Source organism: Engystomops pustulosus, chromosome 7 (assembly GCF_040894005.1).
Source record: "Engystomops pustulosus chromosome 7, aEngPut4.maternal, whole genome shotgun sequence".
Taxonomy (NCBI): domain Eukaryota; kingdom Metazoa; phylum Chordata; class Amphibia; order Anura; family Leptodactylidae; genus Engystomops; species Engystomops pustulosus.
This window is the reverse complement of record NC_092417.1, coordinates 68,438,455-68,466,118: the sequence shown is the minus strand read 5'-3', so window position 1 is coordinate 68,466,118 and position 27,664 is coordinate 68,438,455. Positions and strand designations below refer to the sequence as shown.

Sequence of the window (27,664 nt, the reverse complement as noted above, 5' to 3'; positions counted from 1 at the left end):
CTCTAGCGGCACCATTCTGGTTTGGTACTGCTGGAGAGATGAGCAGAGCATTACTGTGTGCACCAAAACACATTTTTCCTATCTTATCCCTATTGATCCCTATCTGTTCCCTCCTGCATCCTTTGTTTTCCCTGTGTGATCACCATGCGTGATCACACTTGTCCTCCGTTTTTCCCATCTCCTGTCTGTCCCTTCTGAACCCAAACGTGGTAGCGTTGCTCTGCACTGGATGCACTTTTCAGTGCGCCGTGTGAATAGCGGTATCTTTAGCGGTAGTTAGTTTGTCTTGGGGCAAGCTAGGTGCATGTGTAGCGCCTTTTTGCATGGTGCACATAGGTTTTTTCTGGTCCCTGGTATTATTTTTTTCCAGAGCGCCATAGGTGAACTCGTAGTTGGGTGCACTTATCTATTTTTTGTGTGTGCCATCTGTGCGGCTTGTCTGTGTACGCTCTCTAGTTTTTTTCTGGTGCACATTCTTATTTATTTTATTTATGCAGTGTCTCAGAAGACGTGCGCCGTGTTGGAGACATACAACATGCCGGCCTCTGACACCGAGCCAGCTAGTGGGGATGATGTCCCCTTTTACCTATCATCATCCTCCTGCTCATCTTCCATTGACCTGGAAGGACCACGAGAAGGTGCCGTAGGGTTCCTGTGCCTGGGACTTCTGCAGGAGAAGTGTCTGGGGCTTCCACTGACCCCACATGGGTAGCCCCAGATAATTATACCCCTCAGGTCCTTGACTTTTTGGACCAACCTGGAATTAAATTTGACACGGCAGGGCTCAGAGCTGTGGACTTTTTAAAGTTTTTTTTTTTGATGAGGAGAGTTGAATTTAATTGTAGTCCAGACCAATCTCTACGCTGCACAGCATATGCCCAAAACCCCTCATCATTTTATGCACAACCCTAGAGGTGGACCCCTGTCACTGCAGCAGAGATGGGGATAGTAAAGAAGCCATCGATCAGGGACTACTGACAGACATTCTGTACCACACCCCGATGTCCCGCATGGCGATGAGCAGGATGCGCTTTGAAGCCATCCATAAGTTTTAGCACTACACCTACAATGCACAGTGCCCACCCAGAGATGACCCCAGTTATGATTGTTTATTTAAGGTCAGGCCCATACTAGATAATCTTAGTGCCAAGTTTGCCCAGCCATATACCCCCGCCAAACATGTGAGCATAGACGAGTCCCTGGTACAATTCAAATTCAAATTCAATTCTGACCAATCACAATCCTGGTAATATAAACAATGTAATCTCTAGGGGGGGAAAAGGAAATGCACATTTGTTATAACCTTTCTAGTAACGGTTTAAGGCTACATTCACTCGAAGGTATGGAGGACGTATATACAGCCGATGTATATACGGCACATATATACGTTCCCCATACATTTCAATAGCCTCACGACGCAGTATGCGCGGCACTGTACCGTTCCATAGTCTGTAGAAAGAAAGGACAAGTCCTATCTTTCTCCGGAATACGGTGCTGTGCACTGTGTATTCCTATGGAGAGGGGCTATGGGGCAGCACTCATCCCAGGCTCCTCTCCCCGGCACCGATGTATGCCCCTGTAATACAGTACTAGGGTACAGTGGGCATACATCGTGTGCATGTAGCCTAACCCTTTTACTGCCAATGGTCAACTAGGAGTGAGAGGATCCACACTGACAACTAGGAGTGAGAGGATCCACTCTGACAACTAGGAGTGAGAGGATCCACTCTGACAACTAGGAGTGAGAGGATCCACTCTGACAACTAGGAGTGAGAGGATCCACACTGACAACTAGGAGTGAGAGGATCCACACTGACAACTAGGAGGGAGAGGATCCACACTGACAACTAGGAGTGAGAGGATCCACACTGACACCTAGGGGTGAGAGGATCCACACTGACAACTAGGAGTGAGAGGATCCACACTGACAACTAGGAGTGAGAGGATCCACACTGACAACTAGGAGTGAGAGGATCCACACTGACAACTAGGAGTGAGAGGATCCACACTGACAACTAGGAGTGAGAGGATCCACACTGACAACTAGGAGTGAGAGGATCCACACTGACAACTAGGAGGGAGAGGATCCACACTGACAACTAGGAGTGAGAGGATCCACACTGACAACTAGGAGTGAGAGGATCCACACTGACAACTAGGAGTGAGAGGATCCACACTGACAACTAGGAGTGAGAGGATCCACACTGACAACTAGGAGTGAGAGGATCCACACTGACAACTAGGAGTGAGAGGATCCACACTGACAACTAGGAGTGAGAGGATCCATTTAGAGATAAGTCACTCGGGGACATCAATGATGGAGAGAGAGGGACAGGTCACCATGATGGAAGAGGCGCCACCTACAGTCGGGTGATGTGTGGGGTAACCTGTATACAGTATCAGGACAGTCTCATTATTACTGGTCTGGGTCGTGTTCTTTGTAATCTGCTAATGTGATACCAAGTATTAAATATATAACTCAGGCTTTTGGCCTATTTTGTTGTATGTTTCTATTGGAGCACGTTCTATCTTTCTTCTGGGGGGTACGGTGATACATGTGTCCGTGCACTCTGCATTTTTATAGCGGCCGTATGCTAGCTGAGATTCGTTAAAGGAAACCTACCTTAATGGATCTACCTAATAAGATCTTTATCCAGGGAGGGGAGGCATATAGCAGGGTTGACTGTGTGTGTGAGATGTAGCAGAGCTGAGAGTGTCATTGGGGCAGATTTATTGAGCTGTCTAAAAGTCAGAATATTCCTATCACAGCTCCCCTTTAAAATATTCATGAGCACTGGTGAAATTTAAGCTGAGCTGTAATTGGTTGCCATGTGCAACTAGGAATATTCTGACTTTTAGACAGCTTGATAAATCTGCCCCATTGTGTGCAATAGGCATCTCATGGATCTCATCATCTCTGATCTGTCTCATCTCTCTCTCTATGTGTCAGATACTAGTAGAATGTTCAGAAGGTAAATGAAAGTGTAGATAAACCCTGCACCCTTATAATCTAAGCACCTTGTGAGCTCCCAGGAACTCACATCACAGAGGGATCATGAAGTGTCTGCTCAGAGAGTCCCCACTCACACTCTGAAATCTTACACCGACCGAGTGATAGGAGCTGAAACACCAATAACACTGAGTAACATTGTACAGTAAGGGGTTAAACATGATCTTTATTGTGTAAAAATTGAAATGTGAGAACTTTATTTAATGGGAAAACCCTTTAAGGAGATCTCTTACTACACAAAACCTTGTGGGCTAAAGGACCGGGTTTTGCCATCCAGCATTTAGTTTGCTTTATATAAAGGATGCTAAATCCTAATGGGCTAAAGGAGCGGCTCCCTCTATCCACCAGGACCTACCTACACCCCACCTTACATCCATGTCACCCTGCACCCCACATTACATCCATGTCACCCTGCACCCCCACATTACATCCATGTCACCCTGCACCCCACATTACATCCATGTCACCCTGCACCCCACATTACATCCATGTCACCCTGCATCCCACATTACATCCATGTCACCCTGCACCCCCACATTACATCCATGTCTCCCTGCACCCCCACATTACATCCATGTCACCCTGCACCCCCACATTACACCCATGTCACACTGCACCCTTACATTACATCCATGTCACCCTGCACCCCACATTACATCCATGTCACCCTGCATCCCACATTACATCCATGTCACCCTGCATCCCACATTACATCCATGTCACCCTGCACCCCCACATTACATCCATGTCTCCCTGCACCCCCACATTACATCCATGTCACCCTGCACCCCCACATTACACCCATGTCACACTGCACCCTTACATTACATCCATGTCACCCTGCACCCCACATTACATCCATGTCACCCTGCACCCCCACATTACATCTATGTCACCCTGCACCCCACATTACACCCATGTCACCCTGCACCCCCACATTACATCCATGTCACCCTGCACCTCCACATTACATCCATGTCACCCTGCACCTCACATTACATCCATGTCACCCTGCACCTCACATTACATCCATGTCACCCTGCACCCCCACATTACATCCATGTCACCCTGCACCCCCACATTACATCCATGTCACCCTGCACCCCCACATTACATCCATGTCACCCTGCACCGCACATTACATCCATGTCACCCTGCACCCCACATTACATCCATGTCACCCTGCACCCCACATTACATCCATGTCACCCTGCACCTCCACATTACATCCATGTCACCCTGCACCCCACATTACATCCTTGTCACCCTGCACCTCACATTACATCCATGTCACCCTGCACCCCCACATTACATCCATGTCACCCTGCACCCCACATTACATCCATGTCACACTGCACCCCACATTACATCCATGTCACCCTGCACCCTTACATTACATCCATGTCACCCTGCACCCCACATTACATCCATGTCACCCTGCACCCCACGTTACATCCATGTCACCCTGCACCCCCAAATTACATCCATGTCACCCTGCATCCCACATTACATCCATGTCACCCTGCACCCCACATTACATCCATGTCACCCTGCACCTCACATTACATCCATGTCACCCTGCACCCCCACATTACATCCATGTCACCCTGCACCCCCACATTACATCCATGTCACCCTGCACCCCACATTACACCCATGTCACCCTGCACCCCCACATTACATCCATGTCACCCTGCACCTCCACATTACATCCATGTCACCCTGCACCTCACATTACATCCATGTCACCCTGCACCCCCACATTACATCCATGTCACCCTGCACCCCACATTACATCCATGTCACCCTGCACCCCACATTACATCCATATCACGCTGCACCGCACATTACATCCATGTCACCCTGCACCCCACATTACATCCATATCACGCTGCACCGCACATTACATCCATGTCACCCTGCACCCCACATTACATCCATGTCACCCTGCAGACCCACATTACATCCATGTCACCCTGCACCCCACATTACATACATGTCACCCTGCACCCCACATTACATCCATGTCACCCTGCACCACACATTACATCCATGTCACCCTGCACCCCCACATTACATCCATGTCACCCTGCACCCCACATTACATCCATGTCACCCTGCACCCCACATTACATCCATGTCACACTGCACCCCACATTACATCCATGTCACCCTGCACCCTTACATTACATCCATGTCACCCTGCACCCCACATTACATCCATGTCACCCTGCACCCCACGTTACATCCATGTCACCCTGCACCCCCAAATTACATCCATGTCACCCTGCATCCCACATTACATCCATGTCACCCTGCACCCCACATTACATCCATGTCACCCTGCACCTCCACATTACATCCATGTCACCCTGCACCCCACATTACATCCATGTCACCCTGCACCTCACATTACATCCATGTCACCCTGCACCCCCACATTACATCCATGTCACCCTGCACCCCCACATTACATCCATGTCACCCTGCACCTCCACATTACATCCATGTCACTCTGCACCTCACATTACATCCATGTCACCCTGCACCCCCACATTACATCCATGTCACCCTGCACCCCACATTACATCCATGTCACCCTGCACCCCACATTACATCCATATCACGCTGCACCGCACATTACATCCATGTCACCCTGCACCCCACATTACATCCATGTCACCCTGCACCCCCACATTACATCCATGTCACCCTGCACCCCACATTACATCCATGTCACCCTGCACCCCACATTACACCCATGTCACCCTGCACCCCACATTACATCCATATCACGCTGCACCGCACATTACATCCATGTCACCCTGCACCCCACATTACATCCATGTCACCCTGCACCCCCACATTACATCCATGTCACCCTGCACCCCACATTACATCCATGTCACCCTGCACCCCACATTACACCCATGTCACCCTGCTCCCCACATTACATCCATGTCACCCTGCACCCCACATTACATCCATGTCACCCTGCACCCCACGTTACATCCATGTCACCCTGCACCCCCACATTACATCCATCTCACCCTGCTCCTCCACATTACATCCATGTCACCCTGCTCCTCCACATTACATCCATGTCACCCTGCACCCCACATTACATCCATGTCACCCTGCACCCCCACATTACATCCATGTCTCCCTGCTCCTCCACATTACATCCATGTCACCCTGCACCCCACATTACATCCATGTCACCCTGCACCCCACATTACATCCATGTCACCCTGCACCCCCACATTACATCCATGTCTCCCTGCACCCCACATTACATCCATGTCACCCTGCACCCCACATTACATCCATGTCACCCTGCACCCCCACATTACATCCATGTCTCCCTGCTCCCCACCTCCTCCTCTCCCTCCATTACTCTCCTCTATCCCTTTAGGGCTGCAGCTTCTACCAGGGATCTCCGTGGTTCCTGAGTTGCTCCTCCCACACAAGTCACATGGCGATGACGTCATCAAAGGTCCTTTACACCACAAGGAAATAGAATCTACTGTAACTTCTCACAGCAGACACTTTCTTGTGTATATACAGTACAATGTGCAGGAGATCAGCACAATCCAGTCCCTGCCCCATCTATAGACCACAACCAGTGCAGAGCAGGGAGACCTCACAGGCAAACCTCCTGCCTGAGAGCAGAGCTGGGGCTTCACTGCTGTCTCCAGGACCTGGCAATAAAGGAAGCATTTCATTGGTTGGCTGGTCAGTTTGACTGACAGATATTTCTCACAGAATAAGAATTCTGTTGCACAGAATGGCATTTTGTAGTACAGAAGTAGAATACTGTCGCACAGAATAGCATTTTGTAGTACAGAAGTAGAATACTGTCGCACAGAATAGCATTTTGTAGTACAGAAGTAGAATTCTGTCGCACAGAATAGAATTTTGTAGTGCAGAAGTAGAATTCTGTCACACAGAATAATAATTTTGTCACACAGAATGGCATTTTGTAGTACAGAAGTACAATGCTGTCACACAGAATGGTATTTTGTAGCACAGAAGTAAAATTATGTCGCACATAATAGTACTTTCTAGTACAGAAGTAGAATTCTGTTACACAAAATGGTATTTTGTAGTGCAGAAGTAGAATTCTGTTGCACAGAATAGTATTTTGTAGTACAGAAGTAGAATACTGTCGCACAGAATAGCATTTTGTAGTACAGAAGTAGAATTCTGTCGCACAGAATAGAATTTTGTTGTACAGAAGTAGAATACTGTCGCACAGAATAGCATTTTGTAGTACAGAAGTAGAATTCTGTCGCACAGAATAGTATTTTGTAGTACAGAAGTAGAATTTTGTCACTCAGAATGCTATTTTGTCAAACAGAATGGTATTTTGGAGTACAGAAGTACAATTCTGTCACACAGAATAAGAATTCTGTCACACAGAATGGTATTTTGTAGTACAGAAGTAGAATTCTGTCACACAGAATGACATTTTGTAGTGCAGAAGTAGAATTCTGTCGCACAAAATAGTATTTTGTAGTACAGAAGTAGAATTCTGTCACACAGAATAATAATTGTCACACAGAATGGCATTTTGTAGTACAGAAGTACAATTCTGTCACACAGAATAAGAATTCTGTCACACAGAATGGTATTTTGTAGCACAGAAGTAGAATTCTGTCGCACATAATAGTACTTTGTAGTACAGCAGTAGAATTTTGTCGCACAGAATGGTATTTTGTAGTACAGAAGTAGAATTCTGTTACTTAAAATGGTATTTTGTCAAAAAGAATGGTATTTTGTATCACAGAAATAGTTTTTGTTGTACACAATAAGAGTTTTGTCTCACAGAATGGCATTTTGTAGTACAGAAATGTAATTTTAAAAAGACTCTTATACAAAAGTCATTTAGTTAAAAAAAATTATTCTGTGCCACAAAATAAAAAAATCTGTGTCACAGGACAAGTTTTGTGTCTACAAAATTTAATTCTGTGTCACAAAAAATTATTCTGTAAACACAAAATCGTTTTTTGTTCACATAATCTATTATGTAAGCACAAAATAAATTTGGTGTTCACTAAAAGTAGATGTGTAGTTTTGTGCAAATGTAATGTACTTTGTCTTCAAGCTGAATATTTTGTGAACACAAAATTATTCTGTGTTTACAAAATGGATTCTGTGTCACAAAATGCACTGTGAACAAACGGCGCCCCATAGATATTCTCCTACTACTTGGATAACAAAACGAGCGCCCCCCATAGATTATTTAAAACATTTTAACCTTTTGGCTAAGAGGCTTAATAGAAATTCTCTAGCGAATTTCTGAGTAGCAGTCACATCAAATACATCAGAGATAGAATTGCAATAGAAGATACACAGCTCTGTAGAAAACAGCATCATTACAACCAACGCTTACAATAAATGACATGACAGCTTTATTACATCTCCTCCCTGTACTCCATAGACCTCAATGAGTTGGCTCCAGACTATGGCTGCCTAAGACCCAGAGGAAAAGACTTAAAGACTGTGTACCACTGCCTCTATAAAGATTGCCTATGGCATACATTAATAGATAGATAGATAGATAGACAGACTGGCAGATACTCCCTTACCGCTTGTGCATTGATTTCTTCCATGTTTTAATTTTTTCTATGTTAAAATTGTTCTCTACTTCTGACAACTTCCCCTCATTTGGCAGAATGAATAAGGCATTGGCACCTCCTTTATAGGGTATGGAGACCACAGTAGCATCATCATTGAAAGCCACATTGTACATTCCTGTTCTGCTCATGAAAGATGCCTTCACAGTTGTATTCTCATTGACATGGAAGTCTCCCTCTTTGGTCCGTTCACTGTTAAATGGGTTTTCCCATTTTGCTATAAAGAATAAAGACAAGGATAATAGGAGATTATTATTTAGTGGAAGATTGGTGAAATATGACAGACACTACTTAACAAAAAAACCCTGCCAGTAATAAGTGAAGTATGACCTATCTGCAGCAACCTGTTTCTCAACAATAATTTGTAAAATAAAGTACCTTACCTTTAAAATAAATGAAGTTAATGAGGACAAATATGGCGTCCTGGTCTACGCTGTCCAGCAGGTCAGCAATCTTGCCGTGAGTGTTTCTCTCCACATAACTGTTGATCTGCTTTTTTGCTTCTTCTGTGTTTTTGAAATCAGTAGAAAAGGCCTCGGAGTGGTAGCGTGTCTTGGCTTCATCCAAGAATGTCGGGAGAATCTTGTGCTTTTTGGAAATGAAGAGAACATTCCCACCGCTGAGCTGTAATTCCCTGTCCACATCATTCAGGAGATGCAGAAGGTGGCCGAAACCTTCATGAATTTCTTGTTCAGAGATCTCAGAGGTATTAAAACTGAGTGCTTCAATGATCTGTTTATGGGTTTGAGCCTTGGCACCAAGGGACAGGAAAGCAAATGCAGTAGAGATACTGACAGGTGAAAAGACAATGTTCTCAGAAGGATGATCTAGAGCTACTTGCCGATACAGGTCAAAAGCAAATTTACAATTGTATTTTGCTATTTTGTGAGAAGGTAGCGACTCATTATGGTGATGGTGTTCCTTGCTGGTATTTTCTCCTTTCTTGTGATGACCATCTTTGTGATCATGGTGGCCACTGGTGTCATCTTCATGATGATCAGAAAAGACCAATGCAAATAGTAGTGCTACTCCAAAACACAGAAAGCCCTTCATATTTCTAAGAGGCAAAAAAAAAAATGCTTTACTAAAACTCTCTTTGTAGTACATAAGTAAGTAATGACTATGTCATCTGAATACCTTAGTGTAACACTTCACATTCATACCATTGCTTTAAGGATAGAAATGGGTATATTTATCTGTCTTTGTTTTGTTAAACACATCAACTTGTTTCTTAACTTACAGTAAGTCGCCCCCCCCCCCCCCTCCTACATCCAAGGCTCAAAGCTGTGATCTCTACTAAAACCTAAAGAGCATTCACACTGCTGTGGTGTACATTTCATATCCCTCTGCAATCACATTTATGGACATGTACAGCCTTTCCTGAAAGTTGTCTCTACGAATGCCGTACATGGATGTCAAATGCAGGAAGACGTTTATCATTATATAAACACAGGGAACACAGATGACTCCACTGCAGTAAATCAGATTTTTTTGCTGCATTATATGTAAAATAATGTGGATATGATTTGTCACAGATTTAACCTTTACATTCCAAAAGTAAATCAGAGGAGAAACCAATGAAAGAAATTACAATGTAGTGGGTGGAATAATCCCCCAACTAGCGTCACCTTAAAGGGATATTCCCATTTCAGCAAATTATTGTTATTGTTTTTATAATGAAAGTTATACAATTTTCCAATATACTTTCTGTATCAATTCCTTATTGTAGATCTCTGCTTGCTGTCATTCTATGGAAAGCTTCTATGTTTACCACTAGTGGACAGAATCTGATCATGGTCACACAGGTGCCCAGCTTGCTATATCAGAGAGTAATCAGAGCTGTGTGATATAACGAGCAGTGCATCGGTGTGACTGTGGTTAGAGTTCTGTCCACTAGTAGTAAACATGGAAGCTTTCTATAGAATGACAACAAGCAGAGATCTAGAAAACTGTAAAGTATTGATACAGATATTATGTTGAAAAATTGTATAACTTTTTATCATATAAAGAATGACATTAATTTGCTGTAATGGGAATACCCCTTTAAGGACAAAATACTAGTATAAGTGGTGCGGTAAAATGTAAATTTTAATGGTATGCAATAAAAAATGGTCAAAATGAGGTTCTTACCATCTCGCAGGATTGTGTCTGCTAACTCAGATAAAAGGCAGCTTGCTTGAGTCCATAATATGGCAATGTATGTAGAGACAGTAAACCCACTGGACCATCGCGGATGATGACGTAAGCCGACACCTGGGAAAGGAATCTAAGTGGTGCCCGGTTTTCACCAGAGCTCGCGGCAAAGCAGGTTGGACTTGGTGCGGCGTGGCGCCACCTGGTTGTTCCACAGGTGGGACTTTGTCCTCAGTGGCAGCCAAAGCAAAGTACACAGACATCAGGCAGGATCATATTCAGGGACAGGCAGGATATCAGGACGGGCAGCATGGGATCAGAGTCGGGGACGCAGAAACAGGTCAAGACTGGCAGCAGAGGAGTGTAGTCAGGAAAACGCACTAATAGCAAAGGGCATAGTAACAAGCTTTTTCAGAGGCTGGGAGGCACAAAGATCTGGCAGGGTGTGCAGGGAGTGGCTGGAATATAAAGGATTCTGGGAAGTGGCCAGCACCAATTAACGGTGTGCTGGCCCTTTAAATCTTCTGACGCCCTAAGAGATGGGGATGAGCGCGCATGCCCGTTGGACCAGAGGCAGGAATGAGGACAGGTGAGTAGCGCGGGTGCTGGGCTGGGGTCAACGCGGGTCACGGCAGCACCCTGACACGATGTACGAGGTCAGAGAAAATGAGGCTAGGATCACTGTGGATGCTCAGTGACTCTGAGGCATAATAAGCTTCCACTCCAACCTATACCTAGAACAGAGTCCCTAACAGGAACCTGTATGAAGTTGGTCCCAATTTAGCAAGCAGAAAATTTTTATTAGCTTTTTATTAGCGTCCCCAACTTGCCATATTTTGCCTATAGAGGCTCTTCAGGGGAAAATATGCAGTGACCAGACTGGTGGGGAAATTGCTAAGAGTGTGTTAATGGTTCCTGATACAAGCACCCATATCCCAGAGTGATGAAGTGGCACCTTCTCCTAACTCATGTTAGCATGAGTTGGTACTCACTATTTTGCCACATGTGGTGCCAAGGATATGCTCCTTATTACTATGTGTACTCTGTTTATTGAAGAATTTCATCCACATGGAGAAGGTGCCAGTGCACCAATTAGCACCCTTAGCACAATTTTAATGCCTGACAGGGCGCTGCATAATTAACCCCTTCTTAGATGAAACTTGACATGTCAGTTTGACATTCTAATAAAAAGTGACTATTTTCTGCCTGCTAAATTGAGACCAACATTATACAGTTTCCTGTTAGGAACTCTGTTCTAGGGCTGCGGCTCTGAATTGAGGTGTTTTAGGACATTCTAGGTCCCCGATTAAGGGAAAGGGACATATAGGGACCGTCACCTAAGTCCCATGGTGATCTTTGCCCAGCCTCACTTTCTCTGTCATAGTCCTTTGGTTTTTTTTTTGTTTTTTTTTAATTTTTAAATATTTTATTGCAAAAAATAAAATTTTTAACAATGTTTACTGTTGTGATACCGTAACAACCAATTTTTCCATATCACTGAGCGAATACGTCATCCTCATATATTTAAACATTACATAATTATCCTTATAAGTCTTGTATGTGGCCGTTGCATCCCCAACAATACTTCAATACTTGTTTCCAACCTGATCTTGAACTAGTTAGTATACTACCCCTCCCCCACCACACCCACCCAACTCCCTTCCCCAAGAAAGAAGAAAACTCCCTTCCCCTCTCTCACTCAAACCTACACCATGTAGTATCTACCCAGTGTTCTTATTCTCCATTTTAACAGAATACTTCCTTCTCAGGAAAATGTCTGTCATTCCATATCCTCCAAATTTGATCAAATCTTTGTATCTTCTTCCTACCCCTTTGATACATAGTTAACCTTTCCATTTGGAGTGTTTTATTAGTTACACATTTCTTTTGTGGGCGGGTCTACCATAATCCACTTTTTAACTATACTGTATCTTGCTGTTAATAGAAGTTTCTTCACTGCTATATTGTTGTTAGTCGGTAAATTATTATTTTCTAACAGACCCAAAATATATTTTTCAAATTTAAGGATATCTTCTATCTTATACATATCTTTTATCTCTTGTACCACTCTCTCCCAGAATCCTCTTATTTTCCCACATAGCCAAAATACGTGTATATCCTCTGCCATAATCAGCTGACATCTATTGCATCTAGAATCTTTTCGACAATAGAATTGAGCAAGTCTCTTGGGGGTATAATATAACCTATAGGAAATTAAAAAAATGGCTTGGGGTTAGAGCAACTTTTAGATATTCTCTCTGAAACTTGGCCCTTTATCTCTCTCCATCTCCGGTAGTTCCCTAACCCATTTTTTATAAAGATTATCAATAGAGATGAGCGAGCACTAAAATGCTCGGGTGCTCGTTATTCGAGACGAACTTTTCCTGATGCTCGAGTGCTCGTCTCGAATAACGAGCCCCATTGAAGTCAATGGGAGACTCGAGCATTTTTCAAAGGGACCATGGTTCGGGACTAAAATGTGTTATTTAATTGAAAAAGAATGTCTTCTGATAAGTGATCAGATGTATACTAACATCTGCAATCTATTCTTCACTGTTCCGTGCGTATGTTATCTCCCGGCAAGTTAGCAGATGTGAAGGACAGTGAAGAATAGAATAAAAACAGTGAACACAGTGAACACAGTGACCACAGGATCATTTAAGTGAAAAACACAGTGAAGAACACAGTGCAGAATAGATTACAGATGTTCGGCACATCTGCTTACTTGTCGGGAGATACGCGCGGAACGGTGCGAACAAAATACTATGTGAAGAACAATATATATGTGTGTGAAGAACAAATTGCTAATGGTTACAAACATCTGCAATGTGTTCTTCACACACATATATATTGTTCTTCACATGCTATTTTGTTCGCACCGTTCCGCGCGTATCTCCCGACAAGTAAGCAGATGTGCCGAACATCTGTAATCTATTCTGCACTGTGTTTTTCACTTAAATGATTCCCGATGCCGCTGAGCTGCTGCCCGATGCTTCTGCACTGCTGCCCATTGCCTCTGCGCTGCTACCCGATGTCTCTGCGCTGCTGCCCATTGCCTCTGCGCTGCTCCCCGATGTCTCTGCGCTGCTGCCCAATGCCTCTGCGCTGCTGCCCGATGTTTCTGCGCTGCTGCCCGATGCCTCTGCGCTGCTGCCCGATGCCTCTGCGCTGCTCACCGATGTTTCTGCGCTGCTCCCCGATGTTTCTGCGCTGCTCCCCGGTGTCTCTGTGCTGCTCACCGATGTCTCTGCGCTGCTGCCCATTGCCTCTGCGCTGCTCCCCAATGCCTCTGCGCTGCTGCCCAATGCCTCTGCGCTGCTGCCCGATGTTTCTGCGCTGCTGCCCGATGCCTCTGCGCTGCTCACCGATGTTTCTGCGCTGCTGCCCGATGCCTCTGCGCTGCTCCCCGATGTTTCTGCGCTGCTCCCCGATGCCTCTGCGCTGCTCCCCGATGCCTCTGCGCTGCTCACCGATGTTTCTGCGCTGCTCCCCGATGTTTCTGTCCTGTTCCCCGATGTTTCTGTGCTGCTCCCCGATGTCTCTGTGCTGCTCACCGTGTTCTTCAATGTGTTCTTCACACATATATATTGTTCTTCACATAGTATTTTGTTCGCACCGTTCCGCGCTTATCTCCCGACAAGTAAGCAGATGTGCCGAACATCTGTAATCTATTCTTCACTGTGTTTTTCACTGTGTTTTTCACTTAAATGATCCTGTGTTCACTGTGTTCACTGTTTTTATTCTATTCTTCATTGTTCTTCACTGTGTTTTTATAATTAAATGCTCGATCTCGAGCAGGGGAAATACTCGTCCGAGCAACGAGCCGTTTCGAGTACCTTAATACTCGAACGAGCATCAAGCTCGGACGAGTATACTCGCTCATCTCTAATTATCAACACTAATCTCCCTGTAGCAATTGATCAGGATTTTATAGATTTTAGCAATTTTAATTTTAGAAGATGTTGCTTAGAGATGAGCGAGCACTAAAATGCTCGGGTACTCGTTATTCGAGACGAACTTTTCCCGATGCTCGAGTGCTCGTCTCGAATAACGAGCCCCATTGAAGTCAATGGGAGACTCGAGCATTTTTCAAGGGGACCAAGGCTCTGCACAGGGAAGCTTGGCCAAACACCTGGGAACCTCAGAAAAGGATGGAAACACCACGGAAATGGACAGGAAACATCAGGGGCAGCATGCATGGATGCCTCTGAGGCTGCTTAATCGCACCATTATGCCAAAATTATGGGCAACAGCATGGCCATGACAGAGTGACAGAATGAAGCTAGATAGCATGTAAAACATCCAATAATTGACCCTGACACTATAGGGGACGGCATGCAGAGGCAGCGGCAGCAGCGGCAGGCTAGAGAGTGGCATGGCGACATACCCTAAATGGACTCAGGCTTCAAACCAATGGGTGGCAGAGAGGAACCAAAGGAGGTGAGCAAGAAGCGCTCAAATAATATCGGTACATGATAAAAGTTTGCCAGTATATTTTGTGGATTACACAGCAGGGTGGCGACAAAGTTAACATGGAAGCCATGAAAACAACCCAAAATTCTGCCTGACACAGCTCGTTTGATAAGGGGACCATGTATGGAGGCAGTGAACTAGTAGTAGATTAAAGGTGCTGCAGTTAAAACTATGTTAGTTGGATCTTGGCATGGAGCTGGCGCTCTGCTGCCAGGCGAGCTTTCGCCAATCCAAGCCCCTGTCTCTAGGCTACTCCCCAAACAGCACTTCTAAGAACCTTTTGTATAAGATCAAGTGTAGTAGCGTTCTTATAAGTTTGGGATATGGCGGGTGAGGGGAATGTAAACAGATGCGCAAGAAGCGCTGAAATAATATCGGTAAATGATAAAAGTTTGCAAGTATATTTTGTGGATTACACAGCAGGGTGGCGACAAAGTTAACAAGTTTGATGTGGAATGCCCTGTAATAGCTCTTGGGCGGTGTGCCTTTTATCGCCTAGGCTCAGCAGTTTGAGCACCGCCTGCTGTCGCTTAGCGACGGCACTGCTGCTGTGCCTAGAGCTACCGACTGATGGCGCCATGGCCACGGATGGTAATTCGGAGGAGGAGGAGGTGGAGGAGGGGTGGGAGGAGGAGGAGGTATACTAGACCTTTGAGACCTGGACCGAGGTAGGCCCCGCAATTCTCTGCGTCGGCAGTATATGACCAGCCCCAGGGTCAGACTCGATCCCAGCCTGCACCAAGTTAAGTGTAGTAGCGTTCTTATAAGTTTGGGATATGGCGGGTGAGGGGAATGTAAACAGATGCGCAAGAAGCGCATGATGCGCATGGAGCTGGCGCTCCGCTGCCAGGCGAGCTTTCGCCAGTCCAAGCCCCTGTCTCTAGGCTACTCCCCAAACAGCACTTCTAAGAACCTTTTGTATAAGATCAAGTGTAGTAGCGTTCTTATAAGTTTAGGATATGGCGGGTGAGGGGAATGTAAACAGATGCGCAAGAAGCGCTGAAATAATATTGGTAAATGATAAAAGTTTGCCAGTATATTTTGTGGATAACACAGCAGGGTGGCGACAAAGTTAACAACTTTGATGTGGAATCCATGAAAACAACCCAAATTTCTGCCTGACACACCTCGTTTGATAAAGGGACGATGTATGGAGGCAGCTATATGGACGACTTTTGGAGGTAGCAATGGAGACAACGTGTGGAGGCTGCTATGGAGACAATTTAATTTGGATAGTGCCTGTATGTGGCAGTCCAAAAAAGTTTTCAAACCAGAGGAGCAGGTAGGTGGCCCTCCAGAAAAATGAAATAGATTGAGTGCCTGTATGTGGCAGTCCAAAAAAGTTTTCAAACCAGAGGAGCGGGTAGGTGGCCCTCCAGAAAAATGAAATAGATTGAGTGCCTGTATGTGGCAGTCCAAAAAAGTTTTCAAACCAGAGGAGCAGGTAGGTGGCCCTCCAGAAAAATTGAATAGATTGAGTGCCTGTATGTGGCAGTCCAAAAAAGTTTTCAAACCAGAGGAGCAGGTAGGTGGCCCTCCAGAAAAATTGAATAGATTGAGTGCCTGTATGTGGCAGTCCAAAAAACTTTTCAAACCAGAGGAGCAGGTAGGTGGCCCTCCAGTAAAATGGAATAGATTGAGTGCCTGTATGTGGCAGTCCAAAAAAGTTTTCAAACCAGAGGAGCAGGTAGGTGGCCCTCCAGAAAAATTGAATAGATTGAGTGCCTGTATGTGGCACTCCCAAAAATTGTTTAAAACAGAGGACCGGGTAGGTGGCCCTCCAGAAAAATTAAATGCATAAAGTACTATAGCTAGAGCCAGTGGGCCCTGTCAAAAAATAGCCAGTTTCCTCTGCTTTAGTGTACAAAGAGGAGGAGAAGGAGGAAAATGAGGAGGAGGAGGAGTGCATAAATTATTCAGGTTGAGCTTCCTTCACCTGGTGGAGATTGGAAATTATGAGAAATCCAGGCTTTATTCATCTTAATAAGCGTCAGCCTGTCAGCGCTGTCAGTCGACAGGCGTGTACGCTTATCGGTGATGATGCCACCAGCTGCACTGAAAACCCGGACAACACGCTAGCGGCAGGGCAGGCAAGAACCTCCAAGGCGTACAGCGCCAGTTCGTGCCACATGTCCAGCTTTGAAACCCAGTAGTTGTAGGGAGCTGTGTGATCATTTAGGACGATGGTATGGTCAGCTACGTACTCCCTCACCATCTTTCTGTAAAGATCAGCCCTACTCTGCCGAGACTGGGGACAGGTGACAGTGTCTTGCTGGGGTGACATAAAGCTGGCAAAAGCCTTGTAAAGCGTACCCTTGCCAGTGCTGGACAAGCTGCCTGCTCGCCTACTCTCCCTCGCTACTTGTCCCGCAGAACTACGCACTCTGCCGCTAGCGCTGTCAGAAGGGAAATAGTGTTTCAGCTTGTGCACCAGGGCCTGCTGGTATTCATGCATTCTCACACTCCTTTCCTCTCCAGGGATGAGAGTGGAAAGATTTTGCTTGTACCGTGGGTCCAGGAGAGTGAATACCCAGTAATCGGTGCTGGAATAAATTCTTTGAACGCGAGGGTCACGGGATAGGCAGCCTAGCATGAAATCTGCCATATGCGCCAGAGTACCAACACGTAAGAATTCACTCCCCTCACTGGCCTGACTGTCCATTTCCTCCTCCTCCAACTCCTCCAACTCCTCTTCTTCTGCCCATACACGCTGAACAGTGAAGGACTCAACAATGGTCCCCTCTTGTGTCTCACCAACATTCTCCTCCTCTTCCTCCTCATCCTCCTCCACCTCCTCCGATATGCGCTGAGAAACAGACCTAAGGGTGCTTTGGCTATCAACAAGGGAATCTTCTTCCCCCGTCTCTTGTGACGAGCGCAAAGCTTCCGACTTCATGCTGATCAGAGAGTTTTTCAACAGGCCAAGCAGTGGGATGGTGAGGCTGATGATGGCGGCATCGCCACTGACCATCTGTGTTGACTCCTCAAAGTTACTCAGCACCTGACAGATATCAGACATCCACGTCCACTCCTCATTGTAGACTTGAGGAAGCTGACTGACCTGACTACCAGTTCTGGTGGAAGTTGACATCTGGCAGTCTACAATCGCTCTGCGCTGCTGGTAAACTCTGGATAACATGGTTAATGTTGAATTCCACCTCGTGGGCACGTCGCACAACAGTCGGTGAGTGGGCAGTTGGAGGCGGCGCTGCGCTGCCCTGAGAGTGGCAGCATCTGTGCTGGACTTCCTGAAATGCGCACAGATGCGGCGCACCTTCGTGAGCAAATCAGACAGATTGGGGTATGTCTTGAGGAAACGCTGAACTATGAGATTTAACACATGGGCCAGGCATGGCACATGTGTCAGTCTGCCGAGTTGCAGAGCCGCCACCAGGTTACGGCCGTTGTCACACACAACCATGCCTGGCTTCAGGTTCAGCGGTGCCAGCCACAGATCAGTCTGCGCCGTGATGCCCTGTAATAGCTCTTGGGCGGTGTGCCTTTTATCGCCTAGGCTCAGCAGTTTGAGCACCGCCTGCTGTCGCTTAGCGACGGCACTGCTGCTGTGCCTAGAGCTACCGACTGATGGCGGCATGGCCACGGATGGTAGTTCGGAGGAGGAGGTGGAGGAGGGGTGGGAGGAGGAGGAGGCATAGTAGGCCTTAAAGACCTGGACCGAGGTAGGCCCCGCAATCCTCGGCGTCGGCAGTATATGACCAGCTGCAGGGTCAGACTCGGTCCCAGCCTCCACCAAGTTAACCCAATGTGCCGTCAGCCATATATAGTGGCCCTGCCCGGCAGCACTCGTCCACGTGTCCGTGGTCAGGTGGACCTTGTCAGAAACGGCGTTGGTCAGGGCACGGATGATGTTGTCTGACACGTGCTGGTGCAGGGCTGGGACGGCACATCGGGAAAAGTAGTGGCAGCTGGGGACCGAATACCGAGGGGCGGCCGCCGCCATGAGGTTGCGAAAGGCCTCGGTCTCTACTAGCCTATAGGGCAGCATCTCCAGGCTAAGCAATCTGGAGATGTGGACATTAAGGGCTTGGGCGTGCGGGTGGGTTGCACTATATTTACGTTTCCGCTCCAGCGTCTGGGGTATGGAGAGCTGAACGCTGGTGGATGCTGTGGAGGATCGTGGAGGCGACGATGGGGTTTTTGTGCCAGGGTCCTGGGCAGGGGGCTGACTATCAGCTGACACAGGGGAAGGAGCAGTGGTGTGCACGGCCGGAGGTGAACGGGCTTGGTGCCACTGAGTGGGGTGTTTAGCATTCATATGCCTGCGCATACTGGTGGTAGTTAAGCTAGTAGTGGTGGAACCCCTGCTGATCCTGGTTTGGCAAAGGTTGCACACCACAGTCCGTCGGTCATCCGGTGTTTCCTTAAAGAACCTCCAGACTTCTGAAAATCTAGCCCTCGCCGCGGGAGCCCTCGCCACGGGAGCTTCACTACGTGACACATTTGGCGCTGATGCACCTGCTCTGGCCCTGCCTCTCCGTCTGGCCCCACCACTGCCTCTTCCAACCTGTTCTGGTCGAGGACTCTCCTCCGTCTCAGAAGCACTGTGTTCACCCGGCCTCTCAACCCAGCTTGGGTCTGTCACCTCATCATCCTCCGATCCCTCAGTCTGCTCCCCCCTCGGACTTCCTGCCCTGACAACAACTTCACCACTGTCTGACAACCGTGTCTCCTCATCGTCGGACACCTCTTTACACACTTCTTCCACTACGTCAAGAAGATCACCCACAGACTGCGACTGGTGGAAAACCTGGGCATCGGAAAATTGCTCAGCAGCAACCGGACAAGTGGTTTGTGACTGTGGGAAGGGTCCAGAAAACAGTTCCTCAGAGTATGCCAGTTCAAATGGCAAATTTTCCTGGGAGGGGGCAGACTGGGGGGGAGGAGGCTGAGGTGCAGGAGCTGGAGGAGTGCCGATTTCGGTGACATGGGTGGACTGCGTGGAAGACTGACTGGTGGACAAATTGCTCGAAGCATTGTCGGCAATCCACGACATCACCTGTTCACACTGTTCTGGCCTCAACAGTGCTCTACCACGAGTCCCAGTAACTTGAGACATGAACCTAGGGAGTGTAGCTCTGCGGCGTTCCCCTGCTCCCTCATCAGCAGGTGGTGTCTCACCCCGCCCAGGACCACGGCCTCTGAACTCTGCAGTAGTTGGACGCCCACGTCCCCGCCCTCGTCCTCTATCCCTAGCCCTCGGGTTAAACATTTTGAAAATGAAAGTTATAACTTTAATTTTTTTTTAACTTTTTTTTGTGTTTTTTTGTGTTTTTTAGTTTTTTTTTGTGTTTTTTAGTTTTTTTTTGTGTTTTTTAGTTTTTAAAACCAAACAATGCTATCCTATTGCTATGGCTATTTTCTAGCCAAGTATGAAAGCACACTGCTATGCCAGATGAGATGACGCTGAGTTATGAAAAAATAAACGTAAAATAAAAAGGAAATGGCAGACTGTGCCTAATTGAAATCCAACCCCTAATAAATTTTCCCACTTCAGTCTTTGCGATGGATATGTGCGTCACTAAGCGCTAAACACAGCTGTCGCAAGTCTCACTCCAAATTCCTGACAATTGGCTAGTAGATGCACTGCAGCAAGGACAGCCACCAGCAGATCAACCAGAAATAAAATATATATAACGCTATTGTAGGCGTAAGTAAGCCGTTTGGATTCTCCTTTGGCTATTTTCTAGCCAAGTATGAAAGCACACTGATGAGATGACGCTGAGTTATGAAAAAATAAACGTAAAATAAAAAGAAACTGCCAGACTGTGCCTAATTGAAATCCAACCCCTAATAAATTTTCCCACTTCAGTCTTTGCGATGGATATGTGCGTCACTAAGCGCTAAACACAGCGGTCGCAAGTCTCACTCCAAATTCCTGACAATTGGCTAGTAGATGCACTGCAGCAAGGACAGCCACCAGCAGATCAACCAGAAATAAAATATATATAACGCTATTGTAGGCGTAAGTAAGCCGTTTGGATTCTCCTTTGGCTATTTTCTAGCCAAGTATGAAAGCACACTGATGAGATGACGCTGAGTTATGAAAAAATAAACGTAAAATAAAAAGAAACTGCCAGACTGTGCCTAATTGAAATCCAACCCCTAATAAATTTTCCCACTTCAGTCTTTGCGATGGATATGTGCGTCACTAAGCGCTAAACACAGCGGTCGCAAGTCTCACTCCAAATTCCTGACAATTGGCTAGTATATGCACTGCAGCAAGGACAGCCACCAGCAGATCAACCAGAAATAAAATATATATAACGCTATTGTAGGCGTAAGTAAGCCGTTTGGATTCTCCTTTGGCTATTTTCTAGCCAAGTATGAAAGCACACTGATGAGATGACGCTGAGTTATGAAAAAATAAACGTAAAATAAAAAGGAAATGGCAGACTGTGCCTAATTGAAATCAAACCCCTAATACATTTTCCCACTTTGGTGTTTGAGGTGGATATGTGTGTCACTAAGAGCTAAACACAACGGTAGCAAGTCCCCCTGCAAATTCCTCACAATATGGTACTAGCTGCACTACTAGTGCCAGCAAGCCCAGCCACAAGCAAACAAACAAAAAAAAAGTATAACGTTATTGTAGCCCTAAGAAGGGCTGTTGGGTTCTTGTTGAATCACTCCTGCCTAACACTATTCTAATAGAACACCCTAACGCTTTCCCTGACCAGCAGCAGCTCTCTCCCTAGCGGCATCCAGACACAGAATGATCCGAGCAGCGCGGGCAGCGGCTAGTCTATCCCAGGGTCAACTGATCTGGCCAGCCAACCACTGCTATCGACGTGTAAGGGTACCAAGTCATGCTGGGTGGAGTGCAGAGTCTCCTGGCTTGTGATTGGCTCTGTTTCTGGCCGCCAAAAAGCAAAACGGCGGGAGCTGCCATTTTCTCGAGCGGGCGAAGTATTCGTCCGAGCAACGAGCAGTTTCGAGTACGCTAATGCTCGAACGAGCATCAAGCTCGGACGAGTATGTTCGCTCATCTCTAGTAGTGAGTATATACAATGATATAAATCACATTCATGCCTCAAGGAAATTATTTTTTCAGACACATAGATATCACACGGAGGCTAACAGATCAGGGAAGATCTATTCTTATGCTGGACGCCACAAAAGCATCCAGTATAATTCTTATGGCAAACTTTAGAAGCTATGGAGTTTGGGCCCAATTATTTAGCCTGGATAAAATTGTTATATAAGGACCCCATTGCCAGGGTATTGATAAATGGCAGAACCTCAAGGGCGATATCATTGTTTCAGGGGACATGACAAGGGTGCCCCCTTTCACCATTGCTTTTTGCAATTGCACTTGAACCTTTAGCATCTAGAATCCGGCAAGATACAAGTATAGAAGTATTTATGAAGAAAATATTTCTCTATATGCCGACGATTTATTGCTTTATTTGGGTAACCATCGTACGGTCAGAAGCAGGCTTTAGGTCTTCCATTTATTTCGGCAAATGTCCGGATTGAGTATAAATTGGAAAAAATCAGCCTATATTCCGCTAGATGATACAGGATGTAAACCAAATGATGTGCTAGTAATAGAGGGGGGTAAAACAATTAAGTACCTGGGGATATGCTTTTCCACTAAGGTATCGGACTATATAAAACTTAACGTTATCCCACTGATACAGAGACTCAGGGGGAAAATAAAAACATGGAAATCGATCTCACTCAATATGATGGGGAGGATAGCGTTATTAAAGATGGTAATTCTACCGGCAGTGCTGTATGTACTTTATGCCTCACCTATACACATTCCAAAGAAAATTTTTAAAATAATTGAAAGTCTATTCCGGGACTTAGTGTGGCGCGGAAAACAGCCCAGGATAAAATTAGAGGTACTCAAACAGCCCCTCCAACATGGAGGTATGGCAGTCCCAGATATGAGACTATATTATTTGGCAGCACAGACCCAATATTTATTTAACCCCTTAAGGACGCAGCCATTTTGTAGCTTAAGGCTCAGCCCGATTTTTTGGATTCTGACTTGCGTCTCTTTATACGGTTATAACTTTTGAACACTGTTACTTATCAAAGCGATTCTGAGATTGTTTTTCCCCACATGTTGTACTTCATTTTAGTGGTAAATGTCGGCTGATAAGTTTTGCGTTTATTTACAAAAAAAAAGAAAATATGATACATTTTTGGAAAAATTTGCCATTTTCGAAATTCAAAATCATTGCGTTTTCAGGCAGATCGATCTACCACCTTAATAACTTGCTGAATAACATTTCCCATTTGTCTACTTTACATTTTCATAATTTCTGAAATGTTTGGATAATTTATTTTGATGTCACGCGGCTTGCAAATAGAATATCGCTTTTCCGGATTTTCAGAATTGACTATTTTGGGGATAAATACAGTTTTGAATGAAATTTTACATATTTAGCATCAAAACCCCCTATATAACCAACCCATTTTCAAATCTGCACCCCTCAAGCTATCAGAAACAGCATTTACAAAGATTGTTAACCCCTTGAGATCTTCATAGTAATTGAATCAAAATGGAGGTGAAATTTAGAATGGTCATATTGTTCCCTTATACGTTCATTTAGCCCTAAAATTTACACATTTCCAAAAGATAAAAAGAGAAAACCCACCATACAATTTGTTCTGCAATTTCTCCTGAGTACAAAGACCCCCCACATGTGGCTGTGACTTGTGTTATGGGGGCACAGCGAGACGCAGAAGGGAAGGAGGGCCCTGCAGCTGCCAGGATTTTAGTTTCCTCATTGGCCCCTTTTGAAGGCTATAAAATTTTCGCTTTTTCGTTATTGGGGCCATGTGATGCCATTTTTTTTGCGGGATGAGATGCTTTTTCCAGTGTTACCATTTTTGGGTTTGTATCACCTATTGTTGAAAATTTAGGAACTTTTTTTGAGGACATGAGTAGAAAAGCATCAATTCTGTACTGGATTTTTTACTTTTTTTTTTTTTTGGTGTTCACCGTATAGACTAATAATCATGTTATCTTTATTCTATGGATTGATACGATTACGGGGATACCAGACATGAATATATTTTCTTACGTTTTACTAAATTTGTCAAACAAAACCCTAATTTGGGGAAAAATCTATCATTTATGTATTGCCGTCTTCCAAGTGGCATAACATTGTTACTTTTTTGGCTACGGAGCTGGTTGATGGCTTGTTTTTTGCGGGACATGTTGTACTTTGCACCAGTATCATGTCGGAGTACATATGGTTTTTTGATCACATTGTATAGCATTTTTTGTGGGATTGAAAAGGTAAAAATCCTAATTTTTGGAGGGTTTATAACAGTTTTTTTTTATGGCGTTTATCGTGGGGGTTCAATAATGATTTACTTTTATTCTACGGGTTGTTACGGACGCGGTGATACTATATATGTGGGGTTTGTGTTATGATTTAGACTTTTTTTTTAGTTATATGTCTCTTTATATGTTTTGGGGCTTTTGGGCATTTTTAGTGATTTATTACTTTATTTTTTATTGAATAACTTTTTTTTTTTTACTTTTTCACTTTTATACCATGGGACATGAAGAAGCAATCCTCTGATTGCTTGTTCATGATAATATTCTGCAATACTCATGTATTGCAGAGTATTATCAGTGTCAGCCTATACACTTGCATAGGCTGGCACTGTGCCAGTAAGATGACGTCACAGACGCCATCTTACTGGCAGTTCTTGCAGGTAACTCTGGGGTCCGATCTGGCAACGATCGGCGCCCCCCGAAAACGGTTCGGGGGGGGGGGGGCGATCGTGGGGGAAAGAACCCCCAGCTGCATGTTAGATGCCGCGGTCGCGCTGACCGCGGCATTTAACGGGTTAAGCACCCGCGATCGGAGACAACTCCGATCGCGGGTGTTACACTGGGGTGCCGGCTATTAGTCACAGCCGGCACCCCCGTGTTTCCCGATGCCGGTTCAGCTCAGATCTTGAGCCGAACCGGCATCAGCTCAGCGTCCGATATATCAGACGCTGAGCGCTAAGTCACTGCGCTCAGCGTCCGATAACGCTGAGCGTTAAGAGGTTAATAAAAATCCACATAGCCAAATGCTGAGAGCATTATTGGGGGTCAATAACGTAGAATATAATATATTTGAAATCTTAGAAATGGGGATGGAGAGGAATTATAGGTTACAGTATCCAAATGAGACAGTTAAATTGATGTATATGATCTGGTCGGAAATGAGGAAGTTGTGTCAGGTAAAGGGTTATTTAGAGTTTATGCCATTATGGGGAAATAACATCCTAAAGATCCCGACAGAAGTGTACCCGAGGAAGTGGATTGTACATGGTATAAGATATACTAAGCAAATTCTAGAGGATGGAAGGATAAAAACTTTCTCCAAGTTGAGAGAGGAATTCGGATTGGAAGAGAATATGTTGTACAATTATCTCAAACTATATAGGACATTTAAAGCGAGAGGGGATAAATGTAATATAGCAGAGACTCCACTAGTAATAAAATTAATATATGGAGCAACATTAGAGATGAGCGAACATACTCGTCCGAGCTTGATGCTCGTTCGAGCATTAGCGTACTCGAAACTGCTCGTTGCTCGGACGAATACTTCGCCCGCTCGAGAAAATGGCAGCTTCCGCCGTTTTGCTTTTTGGCGGCCAGAAACAGAGCCAATCACAAGCCAGGAGACTCTGCACTCCACCCAGCATGACTTGGTACCCTTACACGTCGATAGCAGTGGTTGGCTGGCCAGATCAGGTGACCCTGGGATAGACTAGCCGCTGCCCGCGCTGCTCGGATCATTCTGTGTCTGGATGCCGCTAGGGAGAGAGCTGCTGCTGGTCAGGGAAAGCGTTAGGGTGTTCTATTAGAATAGTGTTAGGCAGGAGTGATTCAACAAGAACCCAACAGCCCTTCTTAGGGCTACAATAACGTTATACTTTTTTTTTGTTTGTTTGCTTGTGGCTGGGCTTGCTGGCACTAGTAGTGCAGCTAGTACCATATTGTGAGGAATTTGCAGGGGGACTTGCTACCGTTGTGTTTAGCTCTTAGTGACACACATATCCACCTCAAACACCAAAGTGGGAAAATGTATTAGGGGTTTGATTTCAATTAGGCACAGTCTGCCATTTCCTTTTTATTTTACGTTTATTTTTTCATAACTCAGCGTCATCTCATCAGTGTGCTTTCATACTTGGCTAGAAAATAGCCAAAGGAGAATCCAAACGGCTTACTTACGCCTACAATAGCGTTATATATATTTTATTTCTGGTTGATCTGCTGGTGGCTGTCCTTGCTGCAGTGCATATACTAGCCAATTGTCAGGAATTTGGAGTGAGACTTGCGACCGCTGTGTTTAGCGCTTAGTGACGCACATATCCATCGCAAAGACTGAAGTGGGAAAATTTATTAGGGGTTGGATTTCAATTAGGCACAGTCTGGCAGTTTCTTTTTATTTTACGTTTATTTTTTCATAACTCAGCGTCATCTCATCAGTGTGCTTTCATACTTGGCTAGAAAATAGCCAAAGGAGAATCCAAACGGCTTACTTACGCCTACAATAGCGTTATATATATTTTATTTCTGGTTGATCTGCTGGTGGCTGTCCTTGCTGCAGTGCATCTACTAGCCAATTGTCAGGAATTTGGAGTGAGACTTGCGACCGCTGTGTTTAGCGCTTAGTGACGCACATATCCATCGCAAAGACCAAAGTGGGAAAATTTATTAGGGGTTGGATTTCAATTAGGCACAGTCTGGCAGTTTCTTTTTATTTTACGTTTATTTTTTCATATCTCAGCGTCATCTCATCAGTGTGCTTTCATACTTGGCTAGAAAATAGCCAAAGGAGAATCCAAACGGCTTACTTACGCCTACAATAGCGTTATATATATTTTATTTCTGGTTGATCTGCTGGTGGCTGTCCTTGCTGCAGTGCATATACTAGCCAATTGTCAGGAATTTGGAGTGAGACTTGCGACCGCTGTGTTTAGCGCTTAGTGACGCACATATCCATCGCAAAGACTGAAGTGGGAAAATTTATTAGGGGTTGGATTTCAATTAGGCACAGTCTGGCAGTTTCTTTTTATTTTACGTTTATTTTTTCATAACTCAGCGTCATCTCATCAGTGTGCTTTCATACTTGGCTAGAAAATAGCCAAAGGAGAATCCAAACGGCTTACTTACGCCTACAATAGCGTTATATATATTTTATTTCTGGTCTATCTGCTGGTGGCTGTCCTTGCTGCAGTGCATCTACTAGCCAATTGTCAGGAATTTGGAGTGAGACTTGCGACCGCTGTGTTTAGCGCTTAGTGACGCACATATCCATCGCAAAGACCAAAGTGGGAAAATTTATTAGGGGTTGGATTTCAATTAGGCACAGTCTGGCAGTTTCTTTTTATTTTACGTTTATTTTTTCATAACTCAGCGTCA

At 45.3% G+C, this 27,664-nt stretch overlaps 1 protein-coding gene across 1 annotated transcript in view; it reads right to left on the bottom strand.

Moving 5' to 3' along the window:
* Positions 1–27,664, bottom strand: part of LOC140069957 (alpha-1-antitrypsin-like) — an 87,234-nt gene that overhangs the window by 3,264 nt on the left and 56,306 nt on the right. Inside the window, exons 2-3 of the mRNA XM_072116273.1 lie at positions 9,033–9,706; positions 8,602–8,866 (exon numbers count right to left, since the gene is read on the bottom strand). Coding sequence (XP_071972374.1) covers positions 8,602–8,866; positions 9,033–9,702 — 935 coding nt within the window. The 5' untranslated portion in view covers positions 9,703–9,706. The remainder of the gene's footprint in view (positions 1–8,601; positions 8,867–9,032; positions 9,707–27,664) is intronic.